This window comes from Gadus macrocephalus, chromosome 11, assembly GCF_031168955.1.
Source record: "Gadus macrocephalus chromosome 11, ASM3116895v1".
NCBI lineage: Eukaryota > Metazoa > Chordata > Actinopteri > Gadiformes > Gadidae > Gadus > Gadus macrocephalus.
Window position 1 is genome coordinate 6,923,821 of NC_082392.1, and position 12,908 is coordinate 6,936,728.

General features: G+C 45.9%; 1 protein-coding gene across 4 annotated transcripts in view; it reads right to left on the reverse strand.

The window, feature by feature from the left end:
• LOC132468302 (protein MTSS 1-like) overlaps positions 1-12,908 on the reverse strand; it is a 61,689-nt gene that overhangs the window by 43,541 nt on the left and 5,240 nt on the right. For all 4 annotated transcript variants that reach the window (XM_060066048.1, XM_060066046.1, XM_060066045.1 and 1 more), the window contains exon 3: positions 9,783-9,856. In XM_060066048.1, coding sequence (XP_059922031.1) covers positions 9,783-9,856 — 74 coding nt within the window. The remainder of the gene's footprint in view (positions 1-9,782; positions 9,857-12,908) is intronic.

Consider the following 12,908-nt stretch of genomic DNA (forward strand, 5'->3'; position numbering starts at 1 on the left):
AAACCCTGAACCCCTGGACACGCGGGGCAGGGAGAGGAGAGTGAGACACAAGTGGTTAATGGTGGAGGACTCGGGGAATGCTCTTTCATAGTGGTGAGGGGCCGTGAACTGAGGCAGGGCCGGGGCCCACTGGAACATAGGGCCAGCCCCGGGGTCTCGCCTGGCCTTTGAAAGAAGCGGTCTTTTGTCTGCTGAAGTTGCGAGCGCTCAGGGGTCTGTTGGCGGTGCAGAGCGCGGGGACTGAGAGCTGGAAGTGTGCTCCGAGATGCCCTCGAGACCGAGTTAATAGGGCGTCTGTTATGAATGACCGGGAGTGGCTGTTGAGAAGTTCGGAGATATAGGCAGAAGATGTACAAAGAGAGCCTTCTGTTCTGTTGTTGATGGTCAAGTGTTGTGAAGAAGATGGCCGCTGAAAATAATAACACACTGCCATGCTACTCACATAGTATCAGAGTACTGTGACCGACATATTTACACCCGTACATATTGACACCCTCTGGTGCCAAGTACATCTGGCAACAGTGAAGACCAGGGACTGACACCGTTCAAAGGGTCTTCATGGCCTTTCAATGAAGGCCCTGAAACTAGCAGAACAGCCGTTTCCCCGGGGAGAGCTTACTGGCTTATTGGGAGCACCCAGGTGGAATGGGAGAAGGAAAAACAAGACGGGGTTTTAGTGAAATACAGCTTGGGGGCTTATTTAAAACACTGCAGCTGGGGATCTGTACTTCAGACGACTCGGGCCTGTACTTTGCTGAAGAAAGAAAGTTAGCATTCATTCTTTTCTGGGCTGGCTGATCGTTTGTGAAAGGAGACAGAGAACATGGTTCATATTGAGGGGCGACAAGTTCACAGTGCACACATGCATGTGAAAAGTACACACAGGCACACATACACATGCAGAGTGCACACATATGCACGCACATGCACCTGCAGAGCAACAGTGTGCACGTTCCGACCGCCCCATCATGTTCTGGAGCGCCCTCAGCACTGGTGTCCACTGGTCCAGTTAATGAGCTCCTTGCTAATGCAGACATTTTTCTGGGTCAATTAGAACACAATCATATGACCCTGCTCCTCCAGTGCCAAACATAAGCGGGCCCCATCGCCCCTCTTACACATTCGTTGACCTCTCGACTTGATGGGAACATGTGAGGTACATGGATACACTAACTAACTTAGACCTAAACATGATTGAGAAACAACCAGGACACACCGACTAACTTACACTTAAACATGATTCAGAAACAAGCGGGGCAAACCAACTAACTTACAATAACTGTAACAAAGTGACCGCTCTGTTTGAAGAAGGAAAAACAGTGGACCGCCTTGTAGTTCTGGAAAGTTCAGCGACGGAATTATGATGTTGGCTCCGAGCAACCCAGGGGCCACTTCAGGCTCTTCAGGGATTATATTGATCGTTTAGCTAGCTCCCGTGCGTCTACATTTACGTTTAAGGAAACAGAACGGACTGCAATGGGAGCTCAAAGTCACATGGGAGCATGATGGTTAAGGGGAAAACAATAAAATATGGTTTCTTTGACATCAGGTAGCTTGTTCGGCCCTCTATCTAAGGCTCCCATCTTTCTTCCTGGATCTACCCAAACGCTGAGCGTATAAAAGTTGTGATTTTGAGTGATGGGCGTAGAAAACTGAGAACAGCAGGCCTTGTGAAACGACTATAGCAGAAACACTGCAACCCATTGAAGAGCCCTAACTGTTTCAGCAGATGCCTGCAGGGGGGCTTGACTTACGTCTGGAATACAAATTCAGGGCCACTTCAGAATTACCTACACCGATAGCACCATGTGCATTGTTGAATTACAACGGTTACGCTTTTCAAAGTGCTAGACATCGTTTTGTTTATTCACTGATCAAGCTCATAAGACCAAAGCAGCTGTAAAGAATTGCCCTTTTTTCGGCATGTCTTATAGAGGGTACAAGTTTGAACTGGAGACACCCCTGGTCACCAATAACCCACTCAATCCGCCATGGTCCCCTGGCTTTATTGAAGGGTGGTTTTATATTATCATTACTCTCTATACAGTGAGCTGAACCTTGGAATAGATGGTAATTGTAGCTGCAGAACGGGCCGCATGTGTCTGCCATGTGTTGACCTCATTGCCGGCACACAATGACCGAGTGGAACCAAGTCATTCCTCAAGGGGAGGAGGGAAGTTCCAGCCGAGACAGTGGCCACTGAAAACACCATTACTGTGTCCGCGGCCTGTGTGAAGGAGGGCCCACAGTGATCCAGGGGAGACAGAGTGGCGTGTGGAAGGACAAGTGTTGAGGTCAGAGAGTAATAACTACTGGCGAAGAGAGGTCGGAGGAATGTGGTGCAATATAGAGGACCTTAACTCGGTCGCAACCTACAAATTGTCAGATGGACTGTGCAGATTCGGTCGGACAGCAATGCCTACAATTACCATGAATTTACCCAAACAAGGATATGCCACGGTGAATGTAGAAATTAGCATTAAATGGTCCAAACTTCGGGCCTGCATGACTTTTCCTCTCAGGAAAAATTTGGCAACACCATTTGTGTTGCCAATTAGCATTAGCCAGCGCTAGCTAATTCTAATTGTTATTAGCATTAGCCAGTAAAAGTTATTCATCACATGTAGTGTTATATCCAGCGTGGTGGTGGTAGCTCAGAACACCCCCAGGTCCCCCATTGGCTGCCCCTTCCTAGTCGGGGACCCAGGGGGAATTATGCCAGCATAGAGATGGCAGCTTACCCGGGCGAAACACTGGCAGCTCAACCCGTCATCATGGGCTCTACGTGCGTGCCTCTCACACCGTGGGCTTTGGTTAGATATTCGGCGGGACCGGAACGCCGCTGGGAGCTAGCCCAGCGTTTCCGGAGCACACTGGGAATTAGCTTCACGAGCTGCAGGCGGTTTTTAGGGAGGACAGAACCGGAGGCCGTGTTAAAAAGGGAAGGAGGAAATCCCGCTCTGCTGATGGGGCTGGGTGGGTTAATGAATAATTATGTATTTGCGTCATCCATACTTAATGTGCCCTGAATAAATAATACTTTCAGTCCGTTTTTGCTCTGCTAGGGTTTGCCATTATCGGGTTTCTCGGCGCAGTTAGAGGAGCTCTTTAAAACCGTTTTCCCCAAACCCGGGCGATTCTAAGAAGTATCCACAGTCGCGCAGTTCACACCGGAGCCCCCACAGCATCTGACAAGCCCGGGCAGACACACACTGGGGCTGCTGACAGGGCCCTGGTGCATCAACACACTGACACATGGGCGCACGGAGGTGTAAAGGCATGCACGAACACACACACACACACACACACACACACACACTGACACACTCACACACAGAGATATAAAGGCATGCACAAACACACAAACATAGAGACAAACACACACATACACACAAATTTGCAAATTTGTGTACTGAACCCTTAATTATGTTTTGAATGGTGAGTCAGAGTAATTGATATAATTGAGGGTCTGATTGTGTGTGGCTTAGCATTTGTGAAAGAAAGAAAAGAGTGAAAGATATATTATGTACGGTCCCCTGCCTTTCTTTTTAATGCAATGGTTTTGTTAAGATGCCATCCAACCCGTTTAACACACACAACGGAGACTCAAGAGATAATGGTTATAGTGGCAACTTAATTCTTATTATTATTATAATAATCACCACCCCCATTTGTGTTCCACGGTGCTATAAATGGTCTGAGAAGGGCATGCTAATCTTTCTCCAGGATGTTGAGAAAGAGGAATCAAACACTGTAATCAGTCTGGGATAAAGCATCTCTCCCCTGTGTTGACGAGTGGAGAGAATCCCTCGCCTCAGACCCTCATGCGCCCTATGAACCCAGGCAGGTTAGCGTTCTGTCTGCCAGCATAGGAGGAACCATAACACTGCACTCACTGACACTAAACAGAGTGATACGGTTGGCCTCTGGGTTATGGAAACACTGGAATCGATGTTTGTATGTATTTTAATCTATGCTGACCTTGTATTTGTATTTTCTTTTATATGGAACTTTGATTCGGGAATAAAGTATTCACATATTCATTCACCAGCCGTTCAGCTGTGACGGACAGCTGTCACTTTGGCTCTTCTACCCTAACTCTTCCCTTACCTCAATCTTTCAGGTAGTGCTTAACCGACTTAACCCTCCTTTCCCTTTAGCGTCTCTTAAGCGTATCTCGATTTTATACTATACACCCCAAGCTAAACACACACATTCTAAACACATGCCCGGCTGTTTCTGCCTTGACCCACTCTGTCTGTTACACTTCCTAGAGCGGTGACCTCAGCCCCCCACACCCGTGGACTCTGGGCCAGCTGGGGCGACCGCGGTCGACGGGGTAGAATACCACACACACACACACACACACACACACACACACACACACACACACACACACACACACACACACACACACACACACACACACACACACACACACACACACACACACACACACACACACAGACAGAGACACGCACACACACACACCACTGGTGGACCGTAGGAATGGGAGACTAGGGTTAATTGACCTTACATAGACATAAACACAGACCCACACACGCAGAGTAAGACACATTGTACACAGAGAAAGAAAATATGATTTGCCCCAAAGCAGAGGGATATGGCTCAATAGAAGAAGAAAGGAAAATGTAATAAAAAAACGGGGAATGCAAGCATGCTTAAGACCAACCGACCACATTCACAACCGTATAATTCAACAACAATAATTCAACGCTCAGAGTGGGAGAAGCGCCAACCGTTTGTTGTGAAAACAGAGCAGAAAGAGGGACCGACCTCGACTGACGAGTGAGTGGACTTACTGCAGAGGGGGACAGCCCATCAGATCGCAAATGAACATACGCTCCCAAGATTCGAGCTAATCTTCCGCCGTGGGCCAAATGACTGATGCCAGCTTGCAATTCAACCCGACAGAGGAGCGCTCGTACTCCCCGTGGGCGAGTGTGACGGCCCCTCTGTGCGTCTGTGTGACAAGCTGACATCATCTTCACCACCGCCTCACCTGAGCTCAGGTGCGTCTTAAAGCCTCTCTCGCCCCGGGTGTCCACTCACTCTTCTCTACGACGCGGTGTGTGTTCACATGAGGTATCGTGTGGCGTCGCTTCTTGTAAAGCTGTGGTTTGCTGCAGTTAGGCTCCCTGTCAAAGCATTTCACATCCCCTCCAAAAGATAAAGAAATTATTAACGTGATGTAATGTCGTCAGTTGATTATGTTAGATAAATAGTTCTGTGTATTCAAGCCCTGAAGTGCTCGGTTGAAAAGCCCTTCTCATCAACGCAAATTGTCTTGAAAGGGGTTTTCTGTCAATCGTCACGCATGGCTTTTGAGCCATCTGAAGAATGTGGCTGATGTCAGTTTTTGTCACGTTGCTCAAAACAATCAATACACAACCAGAGGCACCAACATAAACCATGAAGCAGCCTGTCCATCACGTTAACAGCGGCCATTTGTGCAGATATACAGCAGAACTGAACGAAGAACATAAATAAAGGAGATGTCAGGGCCAAGAGCTCATTCTAATGTACTGGAACAGAAAAGGGCATCAAAGTGAGAAGAGTTGATTGAGGTTGGACCTGGGTCTTGTGGACTATTGACCCTGCAGAGAACAGAGTAGATATCAGGTGGTAGATATTATAATGGCTCCTCTGCCCATGTATATTCCATGCCTAATTAAGCGCGTGTGTGTGTATTCATGTATAATATTTGTATTTGTTGGAGGTACAGGTCGGTAATCCATTCCAATAGACTGTGGATAATAGAACACAAAACAAGGATGGAGTACTTTGTCCGGCAATTTATGTCCTTTCTCTGGGATTCAAAACATTCTGTGCATGGCATTCCAGTCCTTTTATTCCACTAAACCCTTTTATATCCTTGGGAGGCAGTCAGAAAAGTGAAAGGCCCCCGAAATGCATGCATTTTCAAGGAAACACCTTTCTTTGTGTAGAGGAATCTCTAGCTAATTCGATGCCCAACCCAATCTCTTTACCCACAAATGATGCCAAGGAAGACTATTGTTTACTAAATTGCATGCAAGAAAAATCATTAAAACTGAATGTTGACCTAGTTAGAGTGATACTTTGCCTGTGGGCTCATGAAATAAACCGGTACAGCTCATTAGTAGCACGCTAGCTGGTATGCTGCAGTAAAGTAGAACTCCCTGTAACTATGCTCTTATAATAACACAAACGCCGGTCGTAAGTGCTGATTGCTAATATACTTTAATAATTCATTTATATATTTTATAGTCATATTTGTTTGTAAACTACCGTTTGAAGCTATCACAGATTGACGATTAGCTAGTTGGAACATCTCTTGCCACACTTCTTTATGGTATCTAATTATATTTTATTACAGGTGAATTTATTTAGCTTCCAGTGCAAATTTCTGATAACTAAGAACAAGACTGTTTATCTAGTAGGCCATAAAAGGATATTATGAAATGATCGATGTTTGTTGCATGGTAAATTAGGGTTAATAAAAATTGGATGATATAAATTGTTGATGTTGCACTTTGACGATCTGTATCTGAATCAGGTAGTGATGTTAACATATTTGCTCTGTTGATAGTATTTAAACTGGAGGAAAACGTGTATCTTGACTTGTGAAAGAAGGTAAAATAACCCTAGAAGACTTTGGCTGTGTAAGAGAAATAGTGCGCTAACTAACTTAAAAACACATTTTTTTTAATTAAAGGAAACCTTTCATGGATACCTAAAATCGAATTGTTCTTTGTCTTTGCTTTGTTTTTGTTCCTCCTTTCAAGGACTTAAGCTGGTCTTGTGATCCTTCTAGATAACGCATCAATAAACATTCAAATGAACGCAGGCTAAGAAGACGCCAAGTCATAATCCTTTAGTTAGCAAGCTTGACGAGAGTCAAAACACAAGAGGGTTTGAAATTACCTTAAAAGAAAATACTACAAAGAAAGATGGACACTTTGTTCTCATTGACAACTGGTGGGGGGGGGGGGAACTTTGTAGATATCTTATCTCTGGTTTCGTCTCTTTGAACGGCTCTCGCATGAAGCTCCTATGGGGCGCATGTTGTTGGCTGTCTGGTGGCAAGTAGCACTGTGTGCGATGCAGGACCTCTGTGCTGTGGGCTATCTGATCTCCTCCCAAACTGGGCAGGTGGCTTCAGAACATAAAGGCAACTGTAACCCTCAGGAACACGGGCACACACATGCACACACATCAACAAACACGCAGAAACTCACCAGCCAACAGATGTGATGTCTTTGTGAAGTAATCCTCGCGCTTTTACTTTGAAGTGAACAATACGGTAAGCTGATCTTTACAAAGCCATAAGTAACCGAAGGCGATCCGTCGTTTTGCAAAACAAGAGCGTGTCAAGATGATAAATTATTTATGTCTCTTGTTCCATCTTTTCCCTAAAACATTTGTCTGCTGGGTGCCTCGGCCGATGACGTGAGAGTTCAGGCCGAATGAAAGTCCAGGGGCCACAATCCCCCCCAACTCTGCGGAGGTTCAGAGAAAGTTGGAAATCTGTGCAGTTATTCTCTAAGATGTTCAAACGGTGAGGGTGTTTCTGTCATTACATGTGAACAAGCTTAGAGTCCCCACATAAACTCCCTTAGTTGTTGCTAGGAATACCTATAATTACCTGGATTTCTTAATGAACCGATGGCTCACTCAGAATCATGAGTGTTTCTGTCGTTCATTCACAACAGGAAAGTAAAAAAAAAGGCTAAAGTGGCGAAAAGGTGGACGACATGTGTTTTCCGATTAAAGCGCACCAGACCGATTGTGATAAGTGTTTTGGATATGCAGTTCATTTGAACCGTTGCCATATCACACGACTTCTAAATATGAGAAGGCGTGATGTCTGGGGTGTGTATATATACATACTTATTATCACCTCACAGGTGTAACTATACATCGGTAATTCTGTGAGAAACCCTGAGAATCGCAACACCGTTCATTAATCCGGTCCTGCTGTACCACCTACTGATAGTAGGGGTTTAAAAAAGTACCCTGAATGTAGAAATTAAGCCTCGGTTTACATCAATCGCAGCAGAATCATTGGTTACTGAATAAACTAGTCACTACCTACCACAGTAAGTACGACAAGCGAAGTCACTTGACATTGTTTCAGAAAAACGGCTATTACATGTTTCACCAGAATCTGTTGTTTAGCCTGATTTTAATGGATGGTTACTGTTGAAGACAGACAAAAGGGTAATTGCGGAGGATCAGACCGCTGCTATAAAAACAGATCACAGATGCAGTGTTAAAATGACACTCTTTTAACAAAGGGCTCCTTGCACATTGCCTCTGCTATTCTGCCAGACAGTATGACAGCAATTACAATGTTCAGCTTCCACAACTATGAAAAAGTGAAATCATTCCACTAATTCCCATACCCCTATCAGTGCAAATCAACCCGACAGAGTGTGTCTCTTGTTGTTTTTGCCTCTGTGCAGGCATGGGCCATGAGACGTCTTGTCTCATGTCTGTGTTTGGGTTGGTGTAGTACAACAGTGATCCTCAGACTACTGATGACATGATGGGGATAGAATGTCCTAAATCCGCAGCATAGTCCATCCTACAGCATATACAACAATGCCCTCACATTCAGAGTTGTAAAATAAACCCTTGTACTTGTGTCAAACCAATCAATCATATGCCACTAATACAGCAAACCTGGTCAGTGCGCATAACTGCTCTCCTCCACTGTATTGACTGAAGCCCTGACTGACTAAGCATGTTTAGGTACACGTTTGGGGTGTGCTGAGAGAGAGAGAGAGAGAGAGAGAGAGAGAGAGAGAGAGAACGAGAGAACGAGAGAACGAGAGAACGAGAGAACGAGAGAGAACGAGAGAGAACGAGAGAGAGAGAGAGAGAGAGAGAACGAGAGAACGAGAGAACGAGAGAACGAGAGAACGAGAGAGAACGAGAGAGAGAGAGAGAGAGAGAGAGAGAGAGAGAGAGAGAGAGAGAGAGAGAACGAGAGAACGAGAGAACGAGAGAACGAGAGAACGAGAGAGAACGAGAGAGAGAGAGAGAGAGAACGAGAGAGAGAGAGAGAGAGAACGAACAAACGAACAACAGAGAGAACGGGAGGGACATAAATTGTTAGATGAACGATGAACCGGCCTCATCATTTTAATCAGACACTTAAACACGACGTGACAGGAGGCAGAAGTCTGTGCGGTGCCTGTCGGTGGTGTGAAGTGATGAATGCCTGCGTCTGTCTCACCTCCTATTAATAGAACAGAGCGGGGTGTCAACGCCAGGGAGAAGGAGAGAGCGATCTAATCGCTCGGGCTTTGTCTCCCTCCAAATCTCTCCATCTTGGAGGGAGCAGCGGCTCTCCTCAAGAACGTGACTAGCGTTGAGCCGGTCGTCATTCCTCAGAAAATCTGCCAGGTTGAGGTAAAGCCAGACTTATGTCCGATTTTTATATATTTAATCTTAACGTTTCACCTCACATGCGTGCGCGCAAACATGCAGTGAGTTATACTGAGCGAGAACTTCTGCGAAGGGTGAGCTTGCTCGAAGGCACTCAAACGCTGGCAGGGAAATGCGCGTGATGCGCCATGAGAGTGAGTGGAAATCCATTTAGCGCTGACCATCGTGCTGCCTCACCAGCAGAGCCGCCGGGTCAGAGACAGGGACGCTTCGCTTGAAGGATAAGTGGATGAGTTGCCAGCCGCTTGGATACCACACACTCATATACACACACCGACCAACATATGCACTCACACTGAGACACACACACTTCTCCTCATCCCTACCTCGTGAGTTGGTAGCCAGGTCGGCAACTTTCTGGAAGGCATCTAGGAAGGCCGCAGCAGCAAAAACTGTTGCTCTGTCAAAGAAAAGGGGAGAACATAGAAAAGTTTTTAAAAAAATCTCTTTTCCTATGTAATTCAATTAAATAAATCAACAAAGATGACTGTGTGCAGAAAAGGTCACGATAAATGGGTACACACACACATCCATGTGCAACAGGGTCAGTGGTCTGCAATGGCTAGTTCACAGCGGTGATGACACAGGGTTGGGGTTTGCCTAGCCTTGGGTCAACAGGACAATGTTTTTACCAGCAGCTGTATGTGAAGAATCGTGTGCAGCACAAACGCATGTATGCATGTGTAGATCTACAATATAGAGCGAGTGTATAGAGCAATATAGAGAGTTTTGTTGGCTCAGTCTGTCACAAGCACCCGCCACACTATGTATGGAATTTGAGAGCAGAAAGAGCTCCCCTCAGATACCAAGCGCTTCAGGTGGTGGCTCCTAAGCAGAGCGTTGAACACCGGTGAGCCTACCAATCCCCACGCTGAGCCTACCAATCCCCACGGGGAGCCTACCAATCCCCACGGGGAGCCTACCAATCCCCACGGGGAGCCTACCAATCCCCACGCTGAGCCTACCAATCCCCACGGGGAGCCTACCAATCCCCACGGGGAGCCTACCAATCCCCACGGGGACCTTTTCCTTTAGGTGGAGATCAACTGAGTTCCAGAGGTCTGTGAGCCCAAAGCACACACTGCACCGTTCAAGACCTGCTTTCCACGGCAACGTGCCTCTAGCCAGTGGAAGTGGCAATGAAACGTGTGTGTGCTTTATTGTAATTAAGTTACAATAAAGTGAAACTTATGACGATGACAATTCTGTGAAGTATGTGCATCAAGCCTAAGGGATACCTTAGCCAACCAGTAGAAACATTAAGGTCACTTAAAACCAGTGCATGTAGCGAAAGGGGAACAACAATGAAGGAACCAAGGGAGGCACTTAGTTAGCATAAAGTGTCAACACTTTCCATGGCAGACTTGGGCGACACTGTTTGTCCTGACTTTGTTTGCTTTAAGCGGCTGACACTTTCCACTGGCCAACAGGACACCTACTACACACACCTGTGAATTTCCATACGCTGTGCAGATAGGCGGCTTTTACGGGCCAGTAAAAAGTAAAATGACCTGATAACTAGAATGTGAATGTGGATATTGTCACGTAACTATAGTTGGGCACAGATAGCCCACACTATACTGTGCTTAATAGGCCTCTATTGAAGTGGATATTAAAAATCTGCCTGTTGGAATTCTAGCACATAATGTGAAGTCAGTGCTGTGTCAAAACAATATATTTAAGAGTAGTAATAGTATTCATGGTGTGTGGTCATTTATTACTGTGATGCTATATTTAAGATTTTCTTTCTCTATACAGTTAAACTGGAACGTGAATTTGAGTGTTTCCCCCCCTGTAGATACAGGGACACTTTCATTGACAGCCAGAGCTTGAGACAACCACAAAACTTTGAATAGGTTTGTCGCCGCTCAGACGATTCCTACATGTAACCCAGGCTCCTCATTCAACGCTCACTTAATGACTACGAGGTCTGTGCCCTTTCATTCGTCATGATGCACGTCAAATAGGAAAAACTATAAATTAGGCTAAAGAGATTTAGTTGATCCTTGAGGGAAGAACCTGTCTGCGGTTTGTAAGCCTGCACCATCATCTTGGTTCCATCTGTGGCTATCGATGGCATGTGTGCCTCGCAGCGAAATGTTGCTCAGTGACAGTGCGGAGGGAAAAATGCATTGTTTTTCCTCTCCGTGAGCGAAGTTTCGTCTTGTGACGAGGTGTCGCTGCCTCAGTGCTTTGAAATATTACGTTTCAACTTGGATGCGTTCATCGTTCCAACGACGAACACACCAAACACCACGGGGAAGCATAACAGGACAGCTGTATGGGACATACCAGAACCCAGTTTAGAACGTACCAACATATTCAGTACAGGAAGCTTAAACCATAATAAACCAGCTAAACAACAATAAGGGGTTGATCTGTCAAGGCTAGCTATTGTTCAAGTGCATGCTGCATAAGAAGGTGATCGAAACATTAAACACTAAAGAGGAGAAATGCATTGTACCAGAGCAGCCAAAGTCTGTGTCACTTTCAACTCATTCCTCGCCAGCTCCATCCCGTGTCTTAAGGAGCTAGGGCCAAAGGAAAGGAAACTAAGGCCAGTAAAGCTACCTGTAAACCGCAGGTTCACTGCTGAATGGACAAGCAGTTCCTTTATCACGGCAGCCATTTCATAAGGAACGAAGACATATGATGTTGGGGTCTGTCCAAGGGGCAGACTGGTTACCTACCACAATGGGCCTGGGTGTGTTCCCACGCATGGAAAATTAACACGGATACACACGCGCATGCACACACGCATACACGCACACACCTATTTAAAGCTTTGGGTGAGCCCATGGTTAACCTCTACTTACATGTGCCTCCTGCAACTGCGCGCAATATATACAATATCTTTTTTGGTTTATTTTCGTTTTAAACTATACTGTGCAATGTCTCGTTGTACCAGTTGGCACAAACAGTTTTTCGCCAAGTGTGTTTTTCCAACCATCCCATAGAGCAGGAGCTGCTATGAAGCGCTCCGACACGGCAGTGGAGCGAAACACCAGTCTCCTCTCCAGGCTGATGCAGAGACAACAGAGATTTCCACTTCCATGTGGAAATCCACTTACCCGATGACAGATGAAATGCAACGCACCCCATATAATTTTAAACATACACTCCGTGGCATGAAGGCTTAGCTCTGCAATTATCTAGTTATGACTGCAGAATCAAATCTCCCACATTCGCCTTATGCATATGTGGACGACGACCCTGTCACAACACTAATGCCCAGCTGTACTTAACCAATCAGAGGGCAGGCTGATCTATATCAGTTTGTCTTGAAAAGGACGTTGTTGTAGGAGATGAATATTAGAGTGTGTGTGTTTGTGTGCCTGTGTGTGTGTGTGTGTGTGTGTGTGTGTGTGTGTGTGTGTGTGTGTGTGTGTGTGTGTGTGTGTGTGTGGGGGATTTACTTCAAGTGGTTGTATTGAATCCTTCAAACCCACAGG